Source organism: Pistacia vera, unplaced genomic scaffold (genome assembly GCF_008641045.1).
Source record: "Pistacia vera cultivar Batoury unplaced genomic scaffold, PisVer_v2 Contig140, whole genome shotgun sequence".
Taxonomy (NCBI): Eukaryota; Viridiplantae; Streptophyta; class Magnoliopsida; order Sapindales; family Anacardiaceae; genus Pistacia; species Pistacia vera.
The window spans coordinates 488293-516275 of record NW_022195467.1 but is presented as its reverse complement, the minus strand read 5'-3'; the positions used below and the strand labels follow the sequence as shown (position 1 = coordinate 516275).

Genomic DNA, 27983 nt, shown 5'->3' with positions numbered 1-27983 from the left:
TGTTGATCCTTTTCTCGAACGGGAGTCGGACCATCAACATACTCCTTGAAGTGCCCCTCCTTGATGAGGTCTTCAATTGCTTGCTTGAGAGCCCGACACTCATCAGTGTGATGCCCATTATCTCGATAATAGCAACAGTATTTTTTGTTGTTCCTAGCTAAGAGGGGATTATTCATGGGCTCTGGCTCTCTGAGTAGGCTAGCTTCCTCTAACTTATCCAAAATAGCCGACACTAAGGCATTCAAATGAGTCTATTAACTTTTGTCTCGATCGCGATGAGGAACTTGGACATAAGATTTTTTTGGCTTAAATCGATGATTCTTTCCTTTCCGCTAATTGTCATTAGCCCATCTGTGATCAGCCCTTCTACTGTTCTCCCCTCGGTCAGGAGCACTGGTCAAAGAACCGGGATTATGGTGATTAAGGGCGACCATAGAATTTTTGATTTGGAGATACTTCTTAATGAGGTCGTAGAAGCGAGTGAGGGAAACTTCATCCTCAGATTGCAATTCTTTCCACAAGTTAGTTTATGGGCTAACCCCCACGATAATGAGAGTCCAAACAGACTCTTCGAGAGTGTGAGCCACTTTGTGGACTTCCCTGTGGAATCTATCTATGTAAGACTAGAGAGATTCATTCCTCTCCTGTCGTATGTTGCTTACGTAGCTCAACGACATCGAGAACTTCCTATTCGCTTGGAAGTGTCTCAAGAATGACGAGATCATTTGTTGTCACGAGCTGATAGATCTCACAGGAAGTGATCTGAACTAACGCTTGGCATGGGCAGTCAGAGTTACTACTAAGTAGCGACATTTGGCTAAGTCAGAGACTTGGTGGAGTTCCATGAGGTCGTTGAACACGTAAAGGTGATCCTATGGACCAGAGATCCATCAAACGCTTGCATGTCGGGCATTTTGAATGTTAATCGGAGAAGAACAGCTAACACTACTGGAGAAAAAAGGAGACATCTCAACGACCTTCCCACACTTATTCTACTGAGCCTTAAGTTGATCTAAAGCTCGTTGTAATTCCTCAATCTGAGGTAGTGGAGCTACCTAAGGATCACTTTCCGCAACGTGGGTTCGACCTTTACAGTTGTAGTTGAGGAAAGACTGCAAATCGGAAGCTCCGGCGAACCTTAACACATGCTGGCTGGGGCCGTGTGAAGGCATTGAATGGCTCGGGGAGTTTTTCCTACCTCTGCGGTGGTCAGAATTGACCCGCGAACAACAGGGGTTTCCTGTATGATGACGGTCGAGGTCATCAATTTGGCGATATTGGGAATCTCCCTACCTTGCACTTTTGTGGGAGTGCCCATGCGACGTGGCGTGGGACGGCTCATGTTGCGACATGTCGCCGAGTCGCAATACCACGAGTATTCTACCTGTTGCGCGACTGATGTTTGCTAGTCCCTCAAAGCCCTTCGGTCCACTGTTCGCCACTTGCTTTCCCTTACTTTTATGTACTGCAATGTGTGCGGTATGGGTTTTCGCCCTTTTTCGGCGACCTGCAAGTGTCTTTGGCAGTGGCACTGCCTTGTTGGACTCTGGTGGTACGACCCAATCTAAACGGTCTAACATTTGGCTAACCATTTGGAGAGTATTGTTGAACCTCTCCAGGTAATTCATCACGGCTGAGTCAAGTTATGAGCTCAAAGGAATATTCACCATGGTACTCTACTGGACTGGTGGCACTTCGAGAGAAGTGTCATCCTGTACCCGGGGGATTTCCTCATTGTCGAGGTTAGTTCGCTTAGCTTCAAAACCGCGAGCCATTTGCTGATGGATAGGACCGATCGGTCAGAGTTTCTGATGAAGAGCGGATACTAAATCAGTGCCCTCCTTCTAGCACCAAATTGTTGATGCTTGATTTTAACACCAAGGACTCGCACGTGCAAAGTGTTAAGCGGACATAGAAATTACACGTGATATGAAAATGTGCAATTAAAGAATAAATGAGAAACGGTTTTTATAGTGGTTCAGATGCTCAAAAGCAAATCCTACGTCCATTATGGTTGTATTAATAGATGGTTACAGTCAGGTCACGTGCAACGAGCTGAATTACAATCGAGAGAGAGAGAGAGAGAGTATGCTTTTGAAGACTAAAAATGAGCCAATCCTGTAAATGAGAGAGGAGCCCTCTATTTATAGTCACGGGATTCAAGGGTAGTAATCAAGATTTTGCAATCGGGCAGGTGTGGTACAATTCCTAACCCGCTTCCCATTGGTTGTCTACATATGAGACATCCTTAAATCACATATGGCTTTGGCATGCGAACAATTCCTAGCCACTCACAAGTCTGACTTTCACCTGCCACACTAACGATAGCCTTACTTCTTCCGTCCTTGCGCAATGTGGCAGCGTCTAGATGACACAAAGCCTTCCTAAACTCTTATTGGCCCTTGCTGGCGTGAGCTTACATCAACCTTGATTTTTTAGGCATAACAAATATAATTATAAATTTATAATGTGAATCCTAATTCATATTTGAAATATATATATAGTGGCAGACTGAGGATTTTTGCCAAGGGATCTTCGTGGCTCTTCCATTATTTGCCAATCAACTAGTGAAAACTTTTAAAAAACCCCCAAACCTTGAGCAAAACAAATTTTACAATATCAAGAAGCTGAAAAGAAATAATACAATAACACAAAATTTTTCTACTTGAATAAATCTATAAGAAACAAAACTTGAGTACATGTGTCGAAAATAACATCTAATTCACAAGAAAACATATTATGTGAAAAAATCTTTTCAATATGAAGAGAGCGAAAAACACTAAATCTAAACCCTAAACCCTAAATCTTGACCAAATTTGCTTTCAATTCAAATTCTTCTCTTACCAATTGATGTTATTGATGTCTTATGAAAATTTGTGATGAAATTAGAAGGGAAGAAGCAAAGACCGAATGGAAAAATGAGTTGAGTTATATGCACTTCAAAAGTAATGTTTTATATGATTAAGTTATTTACAAAATTAAATAGTAAACAATTATACTTGCTCTTAACATTAGATTGTCATGGTTAATATTCAGTGAATGATTCAAATTGAATTATAATTTTACTATTATTTTTAATTATATTACATCGTTGTCATTAGTTAGAGGATAGATTTGTGAAAAGAGTATAACATAATCATTCGAAATTTATTAAAACCATGGAAAGATAATGATAATTATTAAGTAGATTATTAGTTTATAATTATTTAAATTATTAATTTTTATTTCTATTAAAAAGGGGTGTAACTTATTGATGAAATCTTTTATTAGCAGAGAGAATTGGCCTCTGTTAAGTAATTAATTAGGTAGAGGGATGAAATACATAAAGGTAAGTACATATAAAATGACAATGAGGCTAGGTCATAGAATTAAACATCATAGTGAATAGTGATTTGTGCGGTATTTTATATGGACTAAATTAGGGGAAAGGTGGAGGACAAAAAGGTCAAATTAATAAAGACAGGTAGAATCCCAAAGGATAAAGATAGAGTCTAGAGAAGCCTTTTCCATAGAAAAAACTAGTTTTTTTTTTTTTTTTAATTTCCCCCTTATATATATATATATTAAATCGCATGACTTAGATTAATGATATGCTTGCAAGAACCACCACTGGGTAGTCGAGCGATCAACCAAGATTCTTGGGTTTATTATTCAAGAGGTCTTAAATTTGACTCCCCTTAGTTGCTAATATAAGTGACCACTAAGGGATTTTACCCGATCGTTACTTGTTAATTTCAGGACTTTAAAAGATTAGTTGAGATNGAATCCCAAAGGATAAAGATAGAGTCTAGAGAAGCCTTTTCCATAGAAAAAACTAGTTTTTTTTTTTTTTTAATTTCCCCCTTATATATATATATATATATATATATATATTAAATCGCACGACTTAGATTAATGATATGCTTGCAAGAACCACTACTGGGTGGCCGAGCGGTCAACCAGGATTCTTGGATTTATTATTCAAGAGGTCTTAAATTTGACTCCCCTTAGTTGCTAATATAAGTGACCACTAAGGGGTTTTACCCGATCGTTACTCGTTAATTTCAGGACCTTAAAAGATTAATTGAGATATGTGTAAATTGACCCAGACACCCCTGGTTACTAAAAAAAAAAAAAAATTGATATGATTACAAGTTAGAACGTGTAAATAAATATCAAGTGGATGGCAATTATGAATTAATATAAATCAAAATAAATAAATAAGTGAAGTCAACAAAGAAATAATGCAAAGTGGAATAAATAATTGAGTTCAACAAAGAAATAATGTAAGTTTCCACTTTTATTAGTAATAACGTTTAGGGTATTTCTGTGATATGCTACATACAAATGCAAACACTATATTTATGAAATGATTATTGTAGATGAAAGCATATTAGATGATTTATTAAGTCTTTCGAGGAACAATTTAGCAAGGTGGATTTACGCATGCACGCTTGTCCCACCCAAAACTCTATTCAAACTTGGACTTTTTCAGATGGGCTCTGAACCTGTTGCATTCTAAAACTGTGTATGTCCAAGTCTAGACGTAGCACACGGAACAGTTTTAATTCTGCTTATAATTGTTAATGACTGGGATCCTTTTGGAGTTGGAGAAGCCAACGTATCAAAAGTCAAAACAACGTAATTGTATCAAAAACTAGCTGAACAAGTAAAAGTTAAGAGTATTATTGAAGAACTCAAATTAGTGATCATAAAAGTAGCATCTGAATCTGAATGATGCCACTGCTATGCTTATGTTGTTCTGCTCAAAATTAATCTAATTGCTTCAGACAAAGCAACAATTTTGCAAGGTTATAGAAGACTTCTGAAAACTAAACCAACTCAGAAAAGAAAAAAATAAAATAAAAGTTGGAGGATTATATGACAGCTTTTCCCCAATGAATAAAAGGGAATTTTACTGCTCTCTGGGGGGGAGAATGATGTCGGAAAAAAAAATCCCAAGTCCATGCCCGACCCGGTAAGGTTGGTGCCAATGCCATAGTCTTTTCCAGAGGGTTGGGTAAGCTGTAGCGCATATGCCGGCGACCCATCAGGCTTGAACAGTCCAAAATTTCTCTCGGAGGTTGGTCCAGGCTTCAAATCTTCATTAAACAGAGCAAATATATATGCATTCAATTCGCTTTCTGGCCTCATAGGCGTCCCCTTTCTTTCAGAGACAAGCTTCATCAATTTCGTATTGTACTCCTCGGCAAATTCAGGCGTTGCTCCATCTTCATTATTGTCTCCTTTTGACGGCCATCCAGTCTCCGAGATGTGAACAGCCAATTCTTTAGCGTCCAATGAAGCGAGTGCATTGTACACAGCATCAACCTGAGCCAAAAGCATGTTGTCATAGTGAAGATTCGTTGAAGGGTCTGCAAATCCTTGGCTTGGCCTAAAGAGAACAAAATCAAGAGACGTTTCTTTAGGATTCTCCTTGTAAACAAAGAAGGGATAAGCGTTGATTAAAAACGGAGAACCGGTTTGTTTGTGAAATTTCACTATACTATCAATCTCCCCCATTAAGTCTTGCCTAAAAGAGCCTGAAGACGGAGGGTAAGAATTTTCAAGAATGTTTAACGCATGTGTAGTGGTGACAATAACCTGCTTCTCTAAACCTAATTCAACCAATGCTTGATAAACATTTTGCATGGCGGGGAATAAAGAAATTCTAAGTACAGAATCGCTGAGTGTCAAAACTTCGTTGCCCACATCGATGCCGCTGATTTTGGTGGCGGGCAAGTAGGGTTGGATATTATTTGTGACCCAAGTTCGAGCTGCATCGGGGTTTCGCATCTGCTGCAAGTACTGGTTTCCAAGTCCAACAATGAGTTCGATATTGGTGTTGGCAAAAGCTGTAATGACTGATGGTTCTACATCAAAAATCTTCACCTTACTGGCACCAATGGATTGAACGAGAGAAACAGCTTTTTCTGGCGGAGGGAGATTGTCGGCAATCCGGCCATAGTTGATTCCGAGAAAAGCAGATGCTATTATTCCATGGGATAAAAAGGTTAGAAGAATAAAGAGAAAAGGGATTGAGATAGCAGGGTGGACTATGGCGGAATCCATGATTTCTTAAGTGAAGTTGCGGCTTGTAAATTGTAATGATGTACATGAGCGACGAACTATATGTAGTGCAGCAATGTTGACTATAGGAAAACAATAATTCTCATGAATACACAGTATTTCCTAATAATTAAACAGAGAATAATAAAGGAATAGGAGATTTCCCAAATCCCAGGTATAATAGGAAAGAAATCAAGTAACCTCTTCATTTACTTTTCTAAATTTAATTTCCGCCTGATTTATATCTGAAATTTATGAAAAATAGTGTAGAAATTAATATCAATTAGATTATATATATTTACATCCTATGACGTTCATATGATCATATCCCGACATCAATGGATAGATGGATTAAAGTAACACTTTTAATGGCTGTCAACCAACAAAATTGATGCTCAATATACCTTTTTCATTAAAAGAACTATTATTTAACAAATATGTGGCTGCTACCAAGTGCCTCAACAGTCTGGGTGAGAATAGTCGTGAGCTAGAGGTCAAGCTGCAAAAATGAAAAAATGGCTACTGTGGTTCGTGTGACTTTCGGTTGAAATGCTTGTCATTTTAATTATTATTAGTTATTGGGTGACCCCACTCTAAAATTTAAATAATAAAGTACGACGGCGTTTCATGCTCTACCTAAATTATTAAGGTCCACTAAACGCTTTAAGCATAATTTAAATTTGTGAATTGAAAATCAATTTTTAATATGATTTTAATTAATTTTCTTTATAAACACTACATAAACATTAGAAATATTTTCGTCAACAAAAACAAACTAGCAAGTTGCTTTCAGGGATTTGGGCCATTTGGCAAGTCAAATTATAAATCAAATTTATGGGCGAATATGCGAGGGTATTCCCGTAATATAACCCTAAGCAAAGGTCTATTCCCGTGAACAAATTTGGAAGTTGGAAGTTGGAACATCGACTGACCAACCAATCAACGTGTGATCGAAAGCACACTGACCATTAAGACAAAGCCGCCAACTCACCAGCACAAAAAACATTTCACTACCATCGTCACTTAACAAAAATCTCAACCAAAACCAAAACGCAGCCAACCATGAACAGACCTTAAATCAAAATCAAAATATCCCTAGTTATTATCGCTCAAATCAAATCATTTCATTTCTCAATGGCTTCTCTTTCTGGTCTCTGTTCATCCTCTCCGTCTCTCAACCCCAAGAACCCAACCAGTAAACCAATTCCTTCTGTCCGCAAAGATTTCGTCGCATTCCCCACTCGTCCAACTTGGACGCCCAGCCTGATCCAAACTCAGTCCGTCGCTCGTGAGGTGTCTTCCGATTTATCGAACACCAACGACAGTGTACCTATGAATGCGAAGAAGGGGTTAGAGAAAGATCCACATGGATTATGGAAACGGTACGTTGACTGGTTGTACCAGCACAAGGAGCTTGGGTTGTACCTGGACGTGAGCCGGATCGGGTTCACTGATGAGTTTATTGCGGAGATGGAGCCGAGATTTCTGGCGGCTCTTAAGGCGATGGAGGAGTTGGAAAAGGGCGCGATTGCGAATCCCGACGAGGGAAGGATGGTTGGACACTATTGGTTGAGAAATTCGAATCTCGCGCCAACCTCCTTCTTGAAGACACAGATTGATACCACGCTTGATGCTGTCTGCAGCTTTGCCGATGAAGTCGTCAGTGGTAAGGTTAGTTTGTTTTCCCTTTAATACCTTTCATCAGAAAAATTATATTGTTGATTTAGCTCGGTTATTAAAATTTTCACAATGAGGCGATCGTTAATTTATTTATTAAATTTTGACATTAAAATTGCAGATTAAGCCGCCATCTTCATCTGAGGGTCGTTTTACTTCTATACTCTCTGTTGGGATTGGAGGTTCAGCTCTTGGACCACAGTTTGTTGCAGAGGCATTGGCTCCTGATAATCCTCCTTTGAAGGTATCTTTTAACTATGTTATGCGACATCCATTTGTGATAAATTTGCTACTTCATCAGTTCATCGTTTGGTTTTTCTTTTTCTTTAAGTTTTCAGCGTGTGATTGTTTTCCAACCAGATTTTCTTGCATTATAATGTCGTCTACATTTTACATGCCTTCCTTATATTTATCAGTGGCCTGGATTTTGTTTTGTGTAAAGCTTCTCTCCTCATTTTGCTATTGCTAACAAGCAGTATCCTTTCCCTCTCTCCAGGCACGTTTTGAAGAAAAAATAATAGTGAAATAATAAACCTCTTTTTATATAGAACTTTCCTGAGTGGTGTAAATATGTTTGTCTAATGGACTTTTGAGGTTCTAGGTTCTCTATTAGCATATGAGGCCCATACCTATCTTTATGCAAAGAGAGGAATTGCCAAACTGGTAACTACCAAGTTTGCAATGCCATGGTCTAGGTATAGAACGCAATAATCAAGGTGCAGTAGGCTGTTAAATCTATTTTATTATATTTCATCTAGGGTCTTGTTATGTGTGAATAATAATTTCTTGTCTTGTTGGCAGATAAGATTCATCGACAATACAGATCCTGCTGGAATTGACCATCAAATTGCTCAACTCGGCCCCGAATTGGCTTCTACACTAGTAATAGTAATTTCAAAGGTCTTTAACATTCATTTCTCCTTTTTCTGATGACTCTTATATATTGTTGTTAAGAATCTCGTATTTGATGAGTAGCTAATTAATTGTCACTCTATTCAGAGTGGAGGTACGCCTGAAACTAGAAATGGGTTATTGGAAGTACAGAAGGCCTTTCGTGAAGCTGGCCTGGAATTTGCAAAACAGGTCTTGATCTCAGGTTCTTGTTTCTGCTTAATTTTCCTTTCAAAAACTACATGCAAAAATTTCTTCAAAATCTGATGTGCAGCTTGGGTTGAAGACTAAGATATTATGAATCTAATATTTTGTGTGATGTAGATTGGCTTGCATGTAGTGAGTGGACATACTCAGCTTTATATGATTATATCCGATGTTTGTTATTACTCTGTTTTCTTTTTAATCTTATGCTTTGATTTTTGGCATTTTCATGTGTTCAAACTAATTGATATTGTTGAGTCCTTGATGCATCGAGAATTTTACTGGCCACCTTCCTTTATTTGTTTAAATATTTTGAATTTAATAGAAACTTTTTGCCTTTTACTTAGTTATAGGCTTATGCTTTATTTGCAAGGTTTGCTTTTATTATGTTTGTGGGTTTTGTCCTTCTTTTTTTTTTGGCAAGGTCCTAATATGTTTCTTTCATCTATCTTTATGCAGGGTGTTGCCATAACCCAAGAAAATTCATTGTTGGACAACACTGCAAGAATTGAAGGTTGGCTGGCTAGATTTCCTATGTTTGATTGGGTGGGTGGTAGGACATCCGAAATGTCTGCTGTTGGCCTGCTTCCAGCGGCGCTTCAGGTGAGTGATCTTTATTTTGAAGAGTTCAATGCATCTTCTATCATTTGCTGCAGCATTTAATTTTGTCAAGTGAATATCACTTCAGGGAATTGATATTAGAGAAATGCTTGCTGGTGCATCATTGATGGATGAGGCTAATAGGACAACTGTGGTATGTATCAGCTCTTAATTTTTATTTGAAGCATGGTTATAATTCCAGTATTACTGTTGTTAATTGCCTGAGATATAAGAATTTCTCAAAATGTTATAACTTCAGTTTTAACTTGATGATTCTGACTTTGAAATCCTGACACCTGCTATCTACCAATTGTGGGAATTGGGATCTAAGGGGCTTTTTGAGTAGTTCTGTTAATTGGTTTCAAATTCAGATCCTCGCTGGTCCATGTCTGTTGCATGTGTATTAATATTTTTTTTTTTTTCAGCTTAGGGATAACCCTGCTGCATTACTTGCTTTATGCTGGTATTGGGCTTCTGATGGCATAGGCTCCAAGGTATTCAAATGTTTCCTATATTTAATATCAGCAGAATGTAAAGATTGTGTTATTTCAGTCTCATTTTTAAATGGCTTTGCTTTTATTTCATGTTTCATCAACTTTCTGCAGGACATGGTTGTCCTTCCTTACAAGGACAGCCTATTACTATTTAGTAGGTATTTACAGCAGCTGGTCATGGAATCACTTGGGAAGGAGTTTGATCTTGATGGTAATCGGGTATGTGTAAATATTCTGAATATTTTGATTTTCGTACATTAATTTATTTTAGTGTGAGGTGAAAGTTGATTATCTCATAGATCACTCTTAATTTTATTGTTAGTATAATTATTTAATATTTTAGTTTGAGTGGCAAGTAAGATATCACAATCAGAAGTATGTGAAGTAGCCAAGTGGAAAGCATTGACTTTCTAAGATAGCCCTAAGATAGCCAAGTGCATGTGGAATACTTGCATCAAACTTTACCACTATTAGTACCAAGTCAAAATGGCTTGCCAAGCCAAGGGTTAATTTTGCAGCTTGCTGTGCTGAACAGAAGAGCCCCTTTATATGGCAATTTGTTATAAGTTCTTGCTCAGATATAAATTTCACTTAGTAGATGTTTCAGTCTGTTTGTTTTCTGGTATCAAAATGTCATATGGGTTGAATTTCTGACTCCTTGATTTCGCAGGTGAATCAAGGACTTACTGTTTATGGAAATAAAGGGAGCACAGATCAGCATGCGTAAGTTTTCCTTATGGTTTTAGGTTTGTAAAACATATCTGTTGATGTGTGCTATGCTTAGACCTGATACACCTTTTCTTGTTTGCCTTCTGTTTTTATTAGTTACATTCAACAACTGAGAGAAGGTGTGCACAATTTCTTCGTGACATTCATTGAAGTGTTGCGTGACAGACCCCCTGGTCATGATTGGGAGCTTGAACCAGGTGTCACTTGTGGTGACTACTTGTTTGGAATGCTTCAGGTTAAACAATCAACAAGAACCATTTTTAAAAACTGCCTGGTGGCTTTTGATCTATAGATTCATGATTATGTTCTCCTTTTATTAATAACATCTATTCTATTATTTCAGGGAACAAGATCAGCTCTGTATGCAAACAACCGGGAGTCCATTACAGTCACTGTGCAAGAAGTGACACCTAGATCGGTGGGAGCTCTTATAGCACTTTATGAGCGAGCAGTTGGGATATATGCCTCAATGGTCAATATTAATGCTTACCATCAACCTGGTAAATATTTGTTTACTTTTTCAAAGAAACTAGTTTCTTGAAGTGAGCATTAGAAGGTTTTTCCTAGCCTGGAAAGAGAGAGAGAGGGTACAAGAATATAGTTGTAATTTCACCATACTTTGGCATCCATTTACACGATCTTTCAGTTTGTTTGGTGTGTTTTAAATCATTTCATCTTGCTGATGACTTTCTTCTTTCTCTGTGTGTGTCTGTATTTAATTAATAACTCAGGTGTGGAAGCTGGAAAAAAGGCAGCAGGAGAAGTATTAGCTCTCCAGAAGCGGGTTCTGGCAGTACTCAATGAGGCTAGGTAAGATTCAGATATTTGGAATCTGGGATTTTATTATGCTTTGTTCTGAAAGGACAAAGTCTTGGATTTATACTTCAGTTAAGATGGATCACTAACTTTACAAATTCCAATTCCTGGCCCAAAAAAATAAAAAAAAATAATTAACGAATAATTCAAGGAAATAACAAATTGTGGGGAAGACTGGAATATGTAGATATGTAAAATACAACAACATAAATTAAGAATCACATCCTGTTGCACGGAGTTTCCAGAAATTGGAAAAATTGTAAAATACCCTCGACTCTATAATGAAAGAATAAAATTAAAGCAGCTCCTATTAAAATAAATTCTTTTTGGGTGTTGAAATTAATTTCTGATGCTTGCCAAAATGGAAGTGAGAGTATATATATAGTTCTACAACGGGACTTGAACTTTTGTATTTTCGTGTTTCTTTGATGGGATTCTTTAAATAACAAAATTTCTTTTACTGATTATTACCATTGTGCTTCTCTTTCTTCAGCTGTAAACAACCTGTCGAACCGCTAACGCTTGACGAAGTTGCTGAACGTTGCCATGCTCCTGAAGATGTATGTTTAGCATCTTCAATCTCGTTTAAGAAAGCATTTCTATGACAAATCTTTTGCTAACTTTACATATCTTATGGCTGCAGATTGAAATGATTTACAAAATTATAGCTCACATGGCTGCGAATGACAGAGCACTGATTGCTGAAGGCAGTTGTGGTTCACCGCGTAGCATCAAAGTTTTCCTCGGGGAATGTATTGTTGATGAGTTGTATGCTTAATCTGCATCAATGAAATTCATTGATATTTTATACTTGCGGTTTGAGTTCTACCTAAGACTAAGAGCATTAATAAACTAGCCTTGACGTTGTTGTATGGCAACGTTATATAAATCTGTAAGTTATTGTTTAGTTTGGATTAGAAATAATAATATCCATTGAAGTTTTGTTGATTGTCAATGCAAAGTGAGCCCCGACCTGGTTAACCAGGCTTTGTATGAGGAAAGAACGAAGGCAATTTGTTGGGAAGTTGAACTTTTTCGTAGTTCTCAACGCGGAAGTATCTGTTTCCTGCATATGAATAGCCGTTCGCATTTTCATTATAGTTTCACTAGCTTATCTCTCGTCGCAAAACGTACACTCGAACTTTCGGGCCAGGGTTTACTAAACTCTGCAATGGCTGTTAGCACTGTGTCCTTATCTCTAACTTTCTAGTCGTTGTAACCTTTAACTTTCTCGATCTTCATCAGCCAGTTTCTTTATCAAAGTAGGTAGATGAGTGCTTAGTGGGCAATGGTTCGCTCTCACTTTTTGGGCAACTGGATGCGAAAAATTAATGCTGACTGTTGATGTGTTCCTGCTATGAGCCTAAGTATTTTTTTTACTTTCCACTATCATTTGGTTAAACATCATTAGCATTGCTGGATAGTATGAACGGTTTCGTAGCACCTATGTGGTCCCAAGTCAAAGGTAGGTGCACCAGAACCTAACAATACTAAATTTTTTGAAAAATAAGAATCTTGTTCAAAAATTTTCAAATTAAAGTATAGTCTCTTATGATTTGTGCCGTCAATCAAACGTGGAATGATGGGTTAAGTACAGCTAGGATTCTCAGTTTCTCACTACCAATTGAACATAGCCAATAAAATATTTTACATGCAAGTAATTTCTTCTCGGTACTTAGCAAAGTACATAATTTAGATTACGACCTTTTGGAAATTCTAATCTTTATCAACAATGTAAAAAAAAAAAAAAGCCACCTGATTCTGGAATTGGGTTCAAATCAGACGGTGATAGTATCCACAAGCCAACCCAATTCAGTGCCTTGTGAAGTTTGAAATTGAATGTGCCAATCGGTCATAATGTTGATAAATGAACATTATATTTATAGGTAACACAGCACAATTGGTAAGACAAAACAAAAGCATGGGCCCGATGGGACCTACCAAACCATAACCATGTGACCATCTAAGTGATTCATTCGAGTCTACAGCGGGAAATTAGACTAAAAAAATGTCCCCACTTACAACGTTCGAATCACTCAATTTATTAATACTAAAAACCGGACTCCGTTTGCCACGTCACTCTACTCGTTACTTTTCTCACGGCACCCACGAATATACGTGCACTTTATTCTGGCGATACGTATTTACTAATTCAGTAATTCTCATAATTAGGTTTAGCACCGCCCGAAAATGGGTTTAGATCATCTTAACGACGTCGTCCTGCTGCTTTCACACTACGTATGAGTTATGTCTACTTAACTGACATCAGTATGTATAATTCTATTGCATTACTGGTTTATTATAAAATTTTAAAGAAGAGAGAGAATCTAACGGGATTATATATTATATAATGTAAAGAAATTTAAAAAAGAAAAAGAAAAAAAGAGAAAGGTTTTAATACAAAATTAGTAACAAAACCCCATAAAATTTGCACGGATGGAGACAGCTTCTGGTTTGAGTAACTGAGCGAGCTGAAAAAAAGAAGCTTTAAAGAGAAGCAAAAGCTTTTTCTTCTCAAATCTCGCACTCTTGTCAAGTCTTCTAGGTTGATCTCTTCTTCAATCACTCTCTTTTATTAAAACTTCGCTATTTCTTACCACTCAACCGCCTGTGAAGCCCTCAACTTCGTTTCTTATGTAAGTGTCTGTCTCTGGCCTTTCATTGTCTTTGTAGTGTTTGTTTTTAGTGCTTATGTCTTAAAGGCTCTTGTCTTTTTTTTTTTTTTTTTTTTTTTTAATCTTATATTTATGGTTTAAATTTGGTTATGGTTGCAGGTAAAACAGAGCCCTAGCAATCATGTTCACTGAAGGTCTTGATAACAATGCCGTTCGCTGGGTAAGACAGGTCCGCTTTCATGGTTTCGATTTTTCACTTATTCATTTTTGTTTTTGATATTTATTAGTTCTTTTTATTGTCTTCAGTGTGGTGTGATCTGGTTGTGTAGATATTTACTCACATTGTTTACAACTAATCTCAATCGAATTCTTTTTGAAATTTTTGTTTAAGCAGAAGCAGGTACCATTATCTAATTCAAATCTAAGACCGCCTATGACTAACCTCCGTAACGGTCGGGGATTTGACTTACCCCCGACGTCGAAATTCAGAAGCGGTCACTTGCCGGCGACGGCTATCCCGGTATCTAGAACATTACCGAGGAATGCCGGGGATAGTGCCTCCGCATCTGAAAATGACATGACCACTGATTCAGAGGATGACGTGTACGGTGGAAGATACTCGCTGGATTCATCACCGCAAGACCCACGAATCCCACATAGAAATGGAAATTCTGTGCAAAGGCATGTACGTTACACTAGTGATTATGGGTATTCAGATGTGAGTTCGTCCAGGGAGACGATTTTTGGAAGGGAAAGAAGCTTGGGGGAGAGGTTGGTGAGGGGAAATGGAAGGACTGTTTATACAGAGGAAGACGAGGAGGAGGAATCGGATTCAGCTGGTAGCTCAGAGTTTTCGACTACTCAGGCGGGGAGTGTTAGTGGTGTTGGTGGGATGAGGAGGAGAGCGTACGGTTCGGAGGGGTATACCTCAAGTGTGGCTTCACATGCCAATGTAAGAAGCGCCGCTGAAAAGGTTCGTTTTACTTCATGTATAATTTGGATAGTTTGTGCTAATTGGTTTGATTGGTCTTGGAAATGTAATATGCTCATATTTGAGAAGAACATTCCAATTTTTTCATAATTCATATATATGACCAATGATGATCTTGATTTCTTGTGTCACCTTGTGTTGGTTGATGCCATGCCAAAGGTGAGTTTGCACATATTCACATTAAATATTATTGCTTTCATGGATGATTTTCAATTAGTAATTTAGGAGCATTCTTTTTATACATGACAAAATATATTTTACAAATGGAAAAAATTGGATGCATCTGGAATGGTTTTTCTTTTTATTCTTTGCCTACTCCTGTGTTTTCTTAAGGGGGACATGATGACAATCTACACGATACAGGATTTTGGTATGCAAATAATATTAACATTATATGAGGATGAAAACATCATCCTTGTTTTTTGCTCAACCATTTCTCGGTTCTACATTTGGGTACATGATTTCTGTCTTTGTTTTGATCGGAGAGTTAGGCCCTGAAAATAGAGCTAAAGATTTAACTTTTAGATCTTTGTGAAAATTTAAAAGCAAACACTGGGATGGGTTATGATAAAACTAACACTGGTTGTGGAGTTTACTGATGTTTGTTAAAACTAAGTGGAGGACTTAATCCAGTAGATTTCTGAAGGATGTTGACCTCCTACTCTCACCAATTCTGCATCATTATTCTCTGTTTACCAGTTGTGTGCTTCTTTTATTTTATTTTAGGGTCATTGTTTCTTGGAACATGTGCTTTAGAACTTTATGGCTTTGTGATTGTATCTGGGGCAATTCTTCATCACTGTTGGCCATGTTTATTAGCAGAGCTGGAAATTGAAATTTCCAGTTACATTATTGCATATCTCAGGAAATAAAGTGAAATGCTGGCCTGCTAAGTTGATCATTTTTTCAGGATCTGCGTTCAAGAAACATACATGATGAAAAGTTCACTGATGATGATGATGATGATGATATTCCTAGTGCACCTCCATTTTCTGGTTCTGCTCAGGAAATTAAACAGTTTGCAGAACAAGTTCCAGCATCAAGAGTACAGTCTGCCATGGCCACGGAAAATACTCATGGTTCATCGACTAAAAATGATTCAAATGCATTTAAACCCACGTCTGGGGTTAGGCCAGATGATATTACTGGAAACAGGAATTCTGGTCAGTTTGCAAGGTTTGTATGATTTTCTTAATGGTTCTCTTTGGAAAAATCATAATAATGGTACTTAAATTGGGAGGTGCATTAGTTTAGTTTTGTGATATATGCACTGAAGTTTTTGTCTCAGTATAATACTTCATTGTTATTGTGTTTTTTCTTTTCTCTATTTACAGAACTGCAGTTGGTGCTGAATCAGCTGTGCCTTCCGGTTCATACCCATCTCGTCTTCCTACATTTCATGCCAGGTATCTCTAAATAACCCAATAATTGTAGATGGTGCAGATTGAAAATTCTATACCTCGAGTCATGGTATCTATTCTGTTCATTAACTGTGCTCAAATTTTTTTTTTTTTTTCCCATATAAAATACAGTGCTCTAGGGCCATGGCATGCTGTAATTGCATATGATGCTTGTGTTCGACTTTGCCTTCATGCTTGGGCTAGGGGTTGTATGGAAGCACCCATGTTTTTGGATAATGAGTGTGCTCTACTACGTGATGCATTTGGGTGAGTCAAGTTTCTAACTAGCCTTTGTCTTTCACAGTTCATTGACTTAATAATTAGGTTTTGCGCTATTTTCTAGTTTCTGCTTACTTTTTGGAACTGCAAGTTGGGAGAACCCTGCAATATATTAAACCAAGTAGAGAGATTGGTTATAATGTTAATATCTAGAAGGTTCAAGAATTGGTCTGTTATATGCTTACCCTCTTGAAACATTGGTTATCAAATTATAGGTTGCAGCAAATGCTACTGCAGTCTGAAGAGGAACTATTGGTGAAACGCACTTCAGAACCTGTCAGTGAAGGGGCTGCACCTAAACCTAAGAAGGTTATTGGGAAGATGAAGGTTCAAGGTAGATGTTATTCCAGCTTTAATGTCTTCTCCATTCAGAACCTGATTAATGGTATGTCATGAGATCTTTGTTCATTTTGCAGTGCGTAAAGTGAAGACAAGCCTAGATCCACCTACTGGATGTAGTATGACATCTTTAAGGCCACCGGTGATAAAACTGGAATCAATCCGATATCGGTTCTCCAGTTTGCAGTCATCTTTCTCTTCTGGCTGGCAAGCTCTTCGAAAAATCCGTTTTGTACGTCATTCACCTGCAAATCGTTCATTTTCTCGTCAGAGCTTGGCATATGTGCATGCCAGTACTCAGTATATAAAACAGGTGTCTGGACTCCTAAAAACTGGTGTGACAAGTCTACGCAATAGCTCATCATCGTATGACATTGCACAAGGTATTCAAAAGTTGCAAACTGTGTGCTTTATTTGTAGGAAATATGCATCATAGATAGTTAATTACTTGGGGCTTTGCTTCCTACCTGTTATGAACATTGAACAACCTAGATCAACATATTTCTTTGTCATGAGCATTTGTACTTGGGGAAGGTGCTATTGTTAACTGTTGAATATACTCTTAGCTAGTACAGTCCTTTTTATTCTCATAACTCAATATGCTTAAGTTTTTAACCCTTTTATTTATTTATTTTTTTGTTCTTCTTTCCTCTCTTTCTACGAATGTGTACAGAAACATACTCTTGCACATTAAGGTTGAAAAGTTCAATTGAAGAAGATGCCATCCGAATGCAGCCTGGATCTGGTGAAACACATGTCTTGTATGCTCTCTTGTCCTTGTTTCATATTCTTTTAGAACAGAATTTGCTTCAGGTGTTGACATCTCCCACAGCTTTCCAGATTGTCTTGGAGATGATCTAATTGTTGAAGTCCAGGACTCCAAAGGGAAGCATTATGGCCGTGTTGTAGCCCAAGTAGCAACTATTGCTGAGGATCCGGTATCAGTTTTCATCCTTATTAGTTTTGACAATTAGGTGGCATTGGTGTTTGTTTGGTGCATGACTAATACTGAAGTTGGATGCAGACTGACAAACTGCGCTGGTGGTCAATTTATCGTGAACCAGAACATGAGCTTGTGGGAAAACTACAGCTCTATATCTATTATTCAACAAGTTCAGATGATAATAGTCAGCTCAAGGTGAGTTTCTTTATATTATACTTGCCTTTAAGTGAGTCAAACTTGTATATAGAAGAACCTTCTTCAAGTTTATCTTCTAATTGATTAAAAGTTGAAGTTCCAACAGTCTGAAGCACTACCAAATTCCAATTTTTTAATTATCATTTTTAATCATGTGGATAATTTCTAATTTGGATGGCCCTGATTGTTTAAGGGCATATGATACACTTATCTAAAANGGGCCATGGCATGCTGTAATTGCATATGATGCTTGTGTTCGACTTTGCCTTCATGCTTGGGCTAGGGGTTGTATGGAAGCACCCATGTTTTTGGATAATGAGTGTGCTCTACTACGTGATGCATTTGGGTGAGTCAAGTTTCTAACTAGCCTTTGTCTTTCACAGTTCATTGACTTAATAATTAGGTTTTGCGCTATTTTCTAGTTTCTGCTTACTTTTTGGAACTGCAAGTTGGGAGAACCCTGCAATATATTAAACTAAGTAGAGAGATTGGTTATAATGTTAATATCTAGAAGGTTCAAGAATTGGTCTATTATATGCTTACCCTCTTGAAACATTGGTTATCAAATTATAGGTTGCAGCAAATGCTACTGCAGTCTGAAGAGGAACTATTGGTGAAGCGCACTTCAGAACCTGTCAGTGAAGGGGCTGCACCTAAACCTAAGAAGGTTATTGGGAAGATGAAGGTTCAAGGTAGATGTTATTCCAGCTTTAATGTCTTCTCCATTCAGAACCTGATTAATGGTATGTCATGAGATCTTTGTTCATTTTGCAGTGCGTAAAGTGAAGACAAGCCTAGATCCACCTACTGGATGTAGTATGACATCTTTAAGGCCACCGGTGATAAAACTGGAATCAATCCGATATCGGTTCTCCAGTTTGCAGTCATCTTTCTCTTCTGGCTGGCAAGCTCTTCGAAAAATCCGTTTTGTACGTCATTCACCTGCAAATCGTTCATTTTCTCGTCAGAGCTTGGCATATGTGCATGCCAGTACTCAGTATATAAAACAGGTGTCTGGACTCCTAAAAACTGGTGTGACAAGTCTACGCAATAGCTCATCATCGTATGACATTGCTCAAGGTATTCAAAAGTTGCAAACTGTGTGCTTTATTTGTAGGAAATATGCATCATAGATAGTTAATTACTTGGGGCTTTGCTTCCTACCTGTTATGAACATTGAACAATCTAGATCAACATATTTCTTTGTCATGAGCATTTGTACTTGGGGAAGGTGCTATTGTTAACTGTTGAATATACTCTTAGCTAGTACAGTCCTTTTTATTCTCATAACTCAATATGCTTAAGTTTTTAACCCTTTTATTTATTTATTTTTTTGTTCTTCTTTCCTCTCTTTCTACGAATGTGTACAGAAACATACTCTTGCACATTAAGGTTGAAAAGTTCAATTGAAGAAGATGCCATCCGAATGCAGCCTGGATCTGGTGAAACACATGTCTTGTATGCTCTCTTGTCCTTGTTTCATATTCTTTTAGAACAGAATTTGCTTCAGGTGTTGACATCTCCCACAGCTTTCCAGATTGTCTTGGAGATGATCTAATTGTTGAAGTCCAGGACTCCAAAGGGAAGCATTATGGCCGTGTTGTAGCCCAAGTAGCAACTATTGCTGAGGATCCGGTATCAGTTTTCATCCTTATTAGTTTTGACAATTAGGTGGCATTGGTGTTTGTTTGGTGCATGACTAATACTGAAGTTGGATGCAGACTGACAAACTGCGCTGGTGGTCAATTTATCGTGAACCAGAACATGAGCTTGTGGGAAAACTACAGCTCTATATCTATTATTCAACAAGTTCAGATGATAATAGTCAGCTCAAGGTGAGTTTCTTTATATTATACTTGCCTTTAAGTGAGTCAAACTTGTATATAGAAGAACCTTCTTTTAGTTTATCTTCTAATTGATTAAAAGTTAAGTTCCAATAGTCTGAAGCACTACCAAATTCCAATTTTTTAATTATCATTTTTAATCATGTGGATAATTTCTAATTTGGATGGCCCTGATTGTTTAAGGGCATATGATACACTTATCTAAAATGAAGAAATGATATTGTGTCAACTTGTTGAAATCTGTTAAGACATTAGTTTGGTTTTAAATGTTATGTGTTATAAACTGTTGAAGCAAACTTACTCATTAGAATCAAGCACATTCTTTAAGTTGAGTGCATGTTAAATAATTTGATTACTTGTTATTCTTTTTTGGCTTTCAAAGTCATTCATAACAGAGAACATTGTTATCTATTGTGTTTGAATGTTGTAAAACTGTATGAAGACCAACTCTTGCTATATAATTTTATGCATGCCTTCCTTTTTAAATGTATATACTAATCATTCTATTTTAAAAATCTGGAATTTTCTTACAGATTTATGGTTTGCATAGTTTTATAGTATTAATTACTCCTCTTTTTGGTCCTAGTGTGGCTCTGTCGCAGAAACAGTTGCATATGACCTGGTTTTGGAAGTTGCTATGAAAGTTCAACAATTTCAGCAAAGGAATTTATTACTGTATGGTTCATGGAAATGGCTCTTAACGGAGTTTGCCTCATACTATGGGGTTTCTGATATCTACACCAAGCTAAGGTAATGATTTGTATATTATTACTTCTCTTTTTGGCTATTCCTCATATAATGGTTGCTGATACTATGGGTTTTCTGATGTCTACCCAAGCTTAGGTAAAAGGTTGTAAGCTACTTTATTTTTGCTATTCCCGTTATAATGATGGTATCTCTGGTGTTGGCAGGTATCTTTCCTATATAATGGATATTGCTACACCTACAGCCGATTGCCTGACATTGGTCTATGACTTATTAGAGCCTGTGGTTATGAAGGGCCACAGCAAGAGCACATTGAGTCATCAAGAGGTACATCTCAGTTTTCCATCTTATGTGAGTAATAGTCAACTCGAATGATAAAGAATCCTCTGGCAGATCAGTATAATCTGGTTCAAATTGAGATATTTTTCATCATAACCATCAATATTAGTTCTTTATTATCTTTGTTATTATTGTTTGGTGTCATTTGTATTATTTCCTAATATATATGCTTACAGCTCATAATTTTCTAACATAACATGTGCAATTGTTGACTGCTTCACCAGAACCGTATCCTGGGAGAAACCAAGGATCAGATTGAACAGATTCTTGCTCTGACTTTTGAGAACTACAAATCACTTGACGAGTCAGCCTTCTCAGGTATTATTGATGTTTTCAAACCTGCAACTGGGGCTGCAGCACCTGCCCTGGAACCTGCTGTGAAACTTTATACTCTCCTTCATGATATACTGTCTCCAGAGGCACAGAATAACCTGTGCCACTATTTCCAGGTAAAGAATAATGGCATTTGCTTTAAGTTTGGGTGCTCCATTTTTACATTTTTGTTTGCTGATGGTGGTTTCTTTCCAGGCAGCTGCAAAAAAGAGATCAAGAAGGCATTTGGCTGAAACAGATGAATTTGTTTCCAGCAATAGTGAAATGAATTTCACTGATACTGTTGCTATGGCTACTGCTTATCAAAAGATGACTTCAGTTTGTGTGAACATTAAAAATGAGATTTTTACTGACATAGAGATCCACAATAAACATATACTTCCCAGGTATAATTTTTCCCTTGAATGTTATCTGACCTTTAAGGTTGAAAGGGTTCATATTTCTGAGTTGTTTAATAAAAGTTACCATTTGTCAAGGCACACCTAACTTTGGTGCCATTTTGTTAAATAACAAATTTACATATTAAAATTTGAGTAATACTGCACTTATATAGTCTCCCAACTTTATATATTAAGTGACGTGATAGTTGATTTGTCATAGTTATATCACTCACATTATCTCATCATTTATTTCATGTTGCCAATTCAGTTGTACATCACTTGGGATAGGTGTAACATCATTGTTAAATTATGTATAGAATGATTACTAAATCATAGATATATATGATAGATACATACCAGTGTAAACTTATTAAGCTACCTTTATTGGCTTGGATATTCATGGAGGAAACAATTTTCCTTCAAGGTCACTCTGCAGAGACTTGTTTTAAGAATTAGCTTACGTGCAATTTTTCTTACTTGTTGGTTTGGCCAGCTGAGGTTTGCAGGAAGATTTTATTGGAGATTTTCTTTTGCTGCAGTTTCATAGACCTCCCAAACCTGTCGTCGTCCATATATAGCACAGAGCTTTGCAGTAGATTGCGTTCTTTCCTTCTTGCATGCCCCCCATCTGGCCCTTCACCTCATGTAGCTGAACTTATTATTGCAAGTTCAGATTTTCAGAGAGATCTTGCCTGCTGGAACATTAGGTAATAATTCTTGATGCAACTCAATGCTAATTGTTGTATTTGTCAATTTTTTTGTGCTCACTTTATTTTCTTTCCCAGTCCTGTGAAAGGTGGACTTGATGCAAAAGAATTGTTCCACCTGTATATCTTGCTATGGATTCAAGATAAGCGCCTCTCTTTGCTCGAGTCATGTAAATTAGATAAGGTATGATACATTTGTAAAGCAAATTTCGTAGACATGTATAACCTTTACAATTGCATTCCCTTCTATATGCAACTGTGAAAAAGGTTAGCGATTCTCTCAGTTTTTAATGCAGTTTAGTATTGTAAGAGTACCCTCACCTGAATCTCTATGTCCAAGTTTAGTTGGATTCAGCAAAGAAGAGATCATGTTTTGGTTAAATATTATATGGCCTGATGAAATGGTGCTATACATCATTTTTCTTTTCTCCCCTTTCTTCTGATTTCATTTTTCATGGGGTTATTTTCATATTTAAAGGCACTAGGCCCACATCATTCCACTTATGAATCAGGTTTCTAAAATTGAAACGTACAAACACTACAAATTTGAAGTAGTTTTCCTTTTAAGCATCATGAAGGAAATTATTGAAAGATACTTGAAAACTTCCAGCATATCATGCTAACAAAAGTTGTTTTTCTTGCAGGTTAAATGGTCAGGAGTTAGGACAAAGCATTCTACAACTCCTTTTGTTGATGATATGTATGACCGCTTGAGAGAGACCTTGAATGACTACGAAGTCATCATTTGCCGCTGGCCAGAATATGTTTTCGTGCTTGAGAATGTATGTTTAAAAGGGTGATTAACCCTCATTTTTATTACTTTTTTTGTATCTGTTAACTATCATTGATGTTTCTTATATTTTCTGGGAAGCTCTGCTTTTAGCTTGGGCTTCTTCTTTTGGCCTCATTGACGGTATCATCTGTTTTGGTGAACAACCTTGTTTGGTTGCCCATCGCAAGTGTGCTAATTGTTCCTATAATCAAAGAAAAAGAGTGAATAGGCCCAAGGATAATGTCACTTTACACTCTATTGCTGCCATAAATTTTATCAACTTGACCTTCTCAGTGAATAAACCACATTTCATATTGTTAAAAAAAAAAATATCAAAAACTAGAGTTAAAAGAAGATAAAAGGGAGGTTAAGAGAGATGGTGTGGAGTTTGTGCGTTAGTTAATGCGTTAAGGAGGCTTAATTAAGAACACAAATATGTTAAACTTGTTTTACTTACTTGGTTATGTGTTCTCCTATGACTAGGCTATCGCTGATGTAGAAAAGGCAATAGTAGAAGCTTTGGACAAGCAATATGCAGATGTNACGGTATCATCTGTTTTGGTGAACAACCTTGTTTGGTTGCCCATCGCAAGTGTGCTAATTGTTCCTATAATCAAAGAAAAAGAGTGAATAGGCCCAAGGATAATGTCACTTTACACCCTATTGCTGCCATAAATTTTATCAACTTGACCTTCTCAGTGAATAAACCACATTTCATATTGTTAAAAAAAAAAATATCAAAAACTAGAGTTAAAAGAAGATAAAAGGGAGGTTAAGAGAGATGGTGTGGAGTTTGTGCGTTAGTTAATGCGTTAAGGAGGCTTAATTAAGAACACAAATATGTTAAACTTGTTTTACTTACTTGGTTATGTGTTCTCCTATGACTAGGCTATCGCTGATGTAGAAAAGGCAATAGTAGAAGCTTTGGACAAGCAATATGCAGATGTTGTTGCACCATTGAAGGAAAATTTGGCTCCCAAAAAATTTGGCCTGAAGTATGTCCAGAAACTTACCAAACGGTCTGTATGTGCCTACACGGTCCCTGATGAGGTGAGTCATAACTTCACTTATTTTTGAGGCTCCTTACGATGTGCTTTTTATCTTGTTTAAATTTATTCACTTCTTTTCAGCTGGCAATTTTGTTGAACTCCATGAAAAGGATGCTTGATGTTTTGCGTCCCAAGATAGAAACTCAGTTCAAATCATGGGGTTCTTGCATCCCTGATGGTGGAAACACAGCTCCTGGGGAGCGTCTTAGTGAAGTAACAGTGATGTTAAGAACAAAGTTTAGGACTTACTTGCAAGCTGTCGATGAGAAACTTGCAGAGAATGTGAGAATCTTTCTAACCCTACTTCGACACCTGGATACAACTTTTTGGTTCTTTGTTCTTCTGTTCTGATCTAATTCTCATTTCTCATCTTAAGTTTTAATTGCTGATCTCTGATGTGTCCTTGGATTGGTTCTTTATGTTTCTCCAGACCAAGTTACAAAGTGCAACAAAATTGAAAAAGATTCTCCAAGATTCTAAGGAAACGGTGGGAGAGTCTGATATACGAGGTAGAATGCAGCCACTGAAAGACCAGCTAACAAATACAATAAATCACCTTCACACTGTCTTTGAGACTCGTGTGTTTGTTGCAATCTGCCGGGGCTACTGGGACCGAATTGGACAGGTAAGCTACATGCTGATGGGTCTTACAGACAATTTGCATTAAGATGCCTTTTATTGGTAATCTACTGTTTTTTTGAAATCAGCCAAAACCTTACATGATTTTTCTTCTGTTACAGGATGTTCTAAGTTTCTTGGAGAACAGGAAAGAGAATAGGTCATGGTATAAAGGTTCACAAATTGCAGTGTCTGTAAGTACCAAATTATTACAACTTTAGAGTTCAAGATGTCAAGCTGTAGTCTTAGTTTTCATTTATGCAAAATGATTACATTAAACAGTGAAGCTTTGCCATGGCATACATACATGCATTATAACCAAATATTTAGGCTTGCAACACCCATGAATTTGCATTGCGATCTTTCCATGAAGGTTTTGTTCTATGACTTCATCATCTTGCATCAGTGGGATGATTTTACATAGGAACTTTTTGAGATGTCTCTGGCAGATTTGTGAATTTGTGGAATTTTATGAAATAGTGTACACAAACCCATAGCATAAAATATGGTTGTGATTGCAGCTTTAATGGTCACATTCAAGGTGACAACCCCTTCAAATTTTACTTAGATATCAACTGTTCCATTAGATCTCCAGATTCTCCACAAAACCCCACTCTTGGGAATCCTTTGATTGAAATATGGCTTGATAATAGTTTATCAAAGCTTAATTTCTGCCATTTGGTAAAAGCTGTGGAAGCCAATAAATATGATGTTTAATCAAAATAGGTAATTAAGGAATCGTTCATTTTGTGGTTGTGGGGTTGCTGCTGTTTGCTCTTGTTTTCTATGTAAAAGATCAGATGGGAGGAGAAGGCTCTGGTTGTCTCTGTGTAACCAAAGAGCAGTGAGATTGATAGAAAAACAGTATAAAAGTAGAATAGGGGATGATTTATGTATTTTGTTTCAACTTAATGAATGAAACAATCATATGATGTTGAGTCAGCAGTATAGGCAAATACTTTGATACTTGTAAACCTTAGCCTTGCCTGGGAAGTTAATCGACCTGAATATATGATTACAAGTTTTCTGAATTTAATTAATGATGCTAATTGCTTTTGCAGCCTAAACTATAGAAATCTTATGCGTGAGCCAATCTTATTACATAGAAACAATTATTTCCTTCAGTGTGATTTATTAGTTTCTGCCTTCTTCCTTTATTCATTTGACATTTTTCTTTTTAACTACCTTCCTTCTGATATATGATACCCCTTTCTGTTGCTCTGCAGATTCTGGATGATACATTTGCCTCACAGATGCAGCAGCTACTTGGAAACGCATTACTAGAGAAAGACCTGGATCCCCCTAGATCTATCACGGAAGTGCGATCAATGCTTTGCAGGGATATTCCCAATCATAAGGGTAACACATACTACTATTAGGAGTCTTTCTGTGGAGGCATCTATTACTAAAAACTTTTTGCTTGGAAAATGTGGAGATACAAGGTGCTGCGAGATGATATGATCTCCTTGGCCTGCTGAAAAATAGATGAAGTTCTTCACAAGTTTCAGTCAATTTTGTTAAGAGAGCAAACGACTCAGCTGCTCTCCGTCAGTTTTACTTGCATATATTCAAACGTATAGGGCACCAGGAAGTTGAACATTTTTGTAATATACATATATAAAATATAAATATGATAAGGATAGCTTTTCCTTTCCCAATTTCTTCTGAACTTTGCTATTACGAGCGCATTTTACCTAAGCGAAAGATGACTGGGAGATAAGTTGCAGTTAAGTTAGGCTATGATACCATAATTCTACACAATCTCTTATATCTAAGATATTCAGAAGTTTATTACCAAAACTGGGTAGTACACAATAATAACTGAATTTTTGAAGCTGTGTCGTAAAGAGAATAACCAAATTTTTTAAAAGTTACAGTCATAATATAATTTTTTAAAAGTTACAGTAATAATATAATAAAAGAAAGAATGAAAGATCTGCTCTACTGTTCTGGAGTGAAAGCTAAAAAACAAAGGCTGAAGCCTATCTAGCGTAAAGAACTTTCAGGACTGGAGGCTGTTTTTCAAGGCACTTGATTACTTGTCGTCTGAAACAAAACTAGTATGAGTATCATCGTTTATTTATTTTGGCATCCTTCAAATTGTGCTATTTAGCTCAAACGTCAAAGATTAAGCTCCCTCCTCTGGTTGACCAAGATCTCAAGTTTCAACCTCCTAATACTCTACCCAAACTTACGCTAAAGGCTACGCATAATCCATCCATAACATAACATAAAGATACAATTCCGTGGGAGATGAAATNACTTTGCTATTACGAGCGCATTTTACCTAAGCGAAAGATGACTGGGGGATAAGTTGCAGTTAAGTTAGGCTATGATACCATAATTCTACACAATCTCTTATATCTAAGATATTCAGAAGTTTATTACCAAAACTGGGTAGTACACAATAATAACTGAATTTTTGAAGCTGTGTTGTAAAGAGAATAACCAAATTTTTTAAAAGTTACAGTCATAATATAATTTTTTAAAAGTTACAGTAATAATATAATAAAAGAAAGAATGAAAGACCTGCTCTACTGTTCTGGAGTGAAAGCTAAAAAACAAAGGCTGAAGCCTATCTAGCGTAAAGAACTTTCAGGACTGGAGGCTGTTTTTCAAGGCACTTGATTACTTGTCGTCTGAAACAAAACTAGTATGAGTATCATCGTTTATTTATTTTGGCATCCTTCAAATTGTGCTATTTAGCTCAAACGTCAAAGATTAAGCTCCCTCCTCTGGTTGACCAAGATCTCAAGTTTCAACCTCCTAATACTCTACCCAAACTTACGCTAAAGGCTACGCATAATCCATCCATAACATAACATAAAGATACAATTCCGTGGGAGATGAAATATATTGTATTGTTAGAATACTTTATATACAAGCATCTTTACGTGCATCAACCAATTATCATGTCCTTCCAAATGCAAGATTAGGATATTTACTTTATAAATATGATATTACTCAAATATTAAAAATGACGTGTCCGTATAAAATTTAGTTCGTATATTATAG

General features: G+C 36.9%; 3 protein-coding genes across 3 annotated transcripts; 2 read left to right on the top strand and 1 right to left on the bottom strand.

Moving 5' to 3' along the window:
• Window positions 1–4724: 4724 nt before the first annotated feature.
• LOC116123176 (glucan endo-1,3-beta-glucosidase 11-like) lies at window positions 4725–6067 on the bottom strand. Its single transcript, XM_031408984.1, has one exon. The coding sequence runs from the start codon at window positions 6049–6051 to the stop codon at window positions 4822–4824; it is 1230 nt and encodes a 409-aa protein (XP_031264844.1). The 5' UTR covers window positions 6052–6067; the 3' UTR covers window positions 4725–4821.
• Window positions 6068–7040: 973 nt separating this feature from the next.
• Window positions 7041–12414, top strand: LOC116123129 (glucose-6-phosphate isomerase 1, chloroplastic). The gene is made up of 14 exons (XM_031408930.1): window positions 7041–7719; window positions 7847–7969; window positions 8527–8625; window positions 8725–8808; window positions 9280–9423; window positions 9509–9574; window positions 9846–9914; window positions 10026–10133; window positions 10585–10637; window positions 10740–10878; window positions 10987–11143; window positions 11375–11453; window positions 11953–12019; window positions 12103–12414. The coding sequence occupies exons 1-14, from the start codon at window positions 7183–7185 to the stop codon at window positions 12235–12237; spliced, it is 1860 nt and encodes a 619-aa protein (XP_031264790.1). The 5' UTR covers window positions 7041–7182; the 3' UTR covers window positions 12238–12414.
• A 1485-nt stretch (window positions 12415–13899) lies between these two features.
• On the top strand, window positions 13900–26612 carry LOC116123123. Its single transcript, XM_031408924.1, has 23 exons — window positions 13900–14095; window positions 14234–14294; window positions 14469–15047; window positions 15976–16241; window positions 16400–16471; window positions 16598–16732; window positions 16960–17078; window positions 17161–17466; window positions 17757–17844; window positions 17916–18021; window positions 18108–18221; window positions 20652–20815; window positions 20977–21097; window positions 21334–21558; window positions 21638–21828; window positions 22362–22529; window positions 22608–22713; window positions 23174–23311; window positions 24190–24351; window positions 24432–24632; window positions 24781–24975; window positions 25091–25162; window positions 26195–26612. Exons 2-23 carry the CDS (start codon window positions 14256–14258, stop codon window positions 26345–26347), a joined length of 3720 nt encoding a protein of 1239 aa, XP_031264784.1. The 5' UTR covers window positions 13900–14095; window positions 14234–14255; the 3' UTR covers window positions 26348–26612.
• Window positions 26613–27983: the final 1371 nt, after the last annotated feature.

Coding starts and splice junctions, on each gene's coding strand:
- LOC116123176 (XM_031408984.1), bottom strand. CDS start 6,051: ATGGATTCCGCCATAGTCCACCCTGCTATCTCAATCCCTTTTCTCTTT.
- LOC116123129 (XM_031408930.1), top strand. CDS start 7,183: ATGGCTTCTCTTTCTGGTCTCTGTTCATCCTCTCCGTCTCTCAACCCC. Junction 8,626..8,724: donor TAGTAATAGTAATTTCAAAG/GTCTTTAACATT, acceptor CACTCTATTCAG/AGTGGAGGTACGCCTGAAAC. Junction 9,575..9,845: donor AGGCTAATAGGACAACTGTG/GTATGTATCAGC, acceptor TTTTTTTTTCAG/CTTAGGGATAACCCTGCTGC.
- LOC116123123 (XM_031408924.1), top strand. CDS start 14,256: ATGTTCACTGAAGGTCTTGATAACAATGCCGTTCGCTGG. Junction 20,816..20,976: donor GATATCTACACCAAGCTAAG/GTAATGATTTGT, acceptor TGGTGTTGGCAG/GTATCTTTCCTATATAATGG. Junction 25,163..26,194: donor GTTCACAAATTGCAGTGTCT/GTAAGTACCAAA, acceptor GTTGCTCTGCAG/ATTCTGGATGATACATTTGC.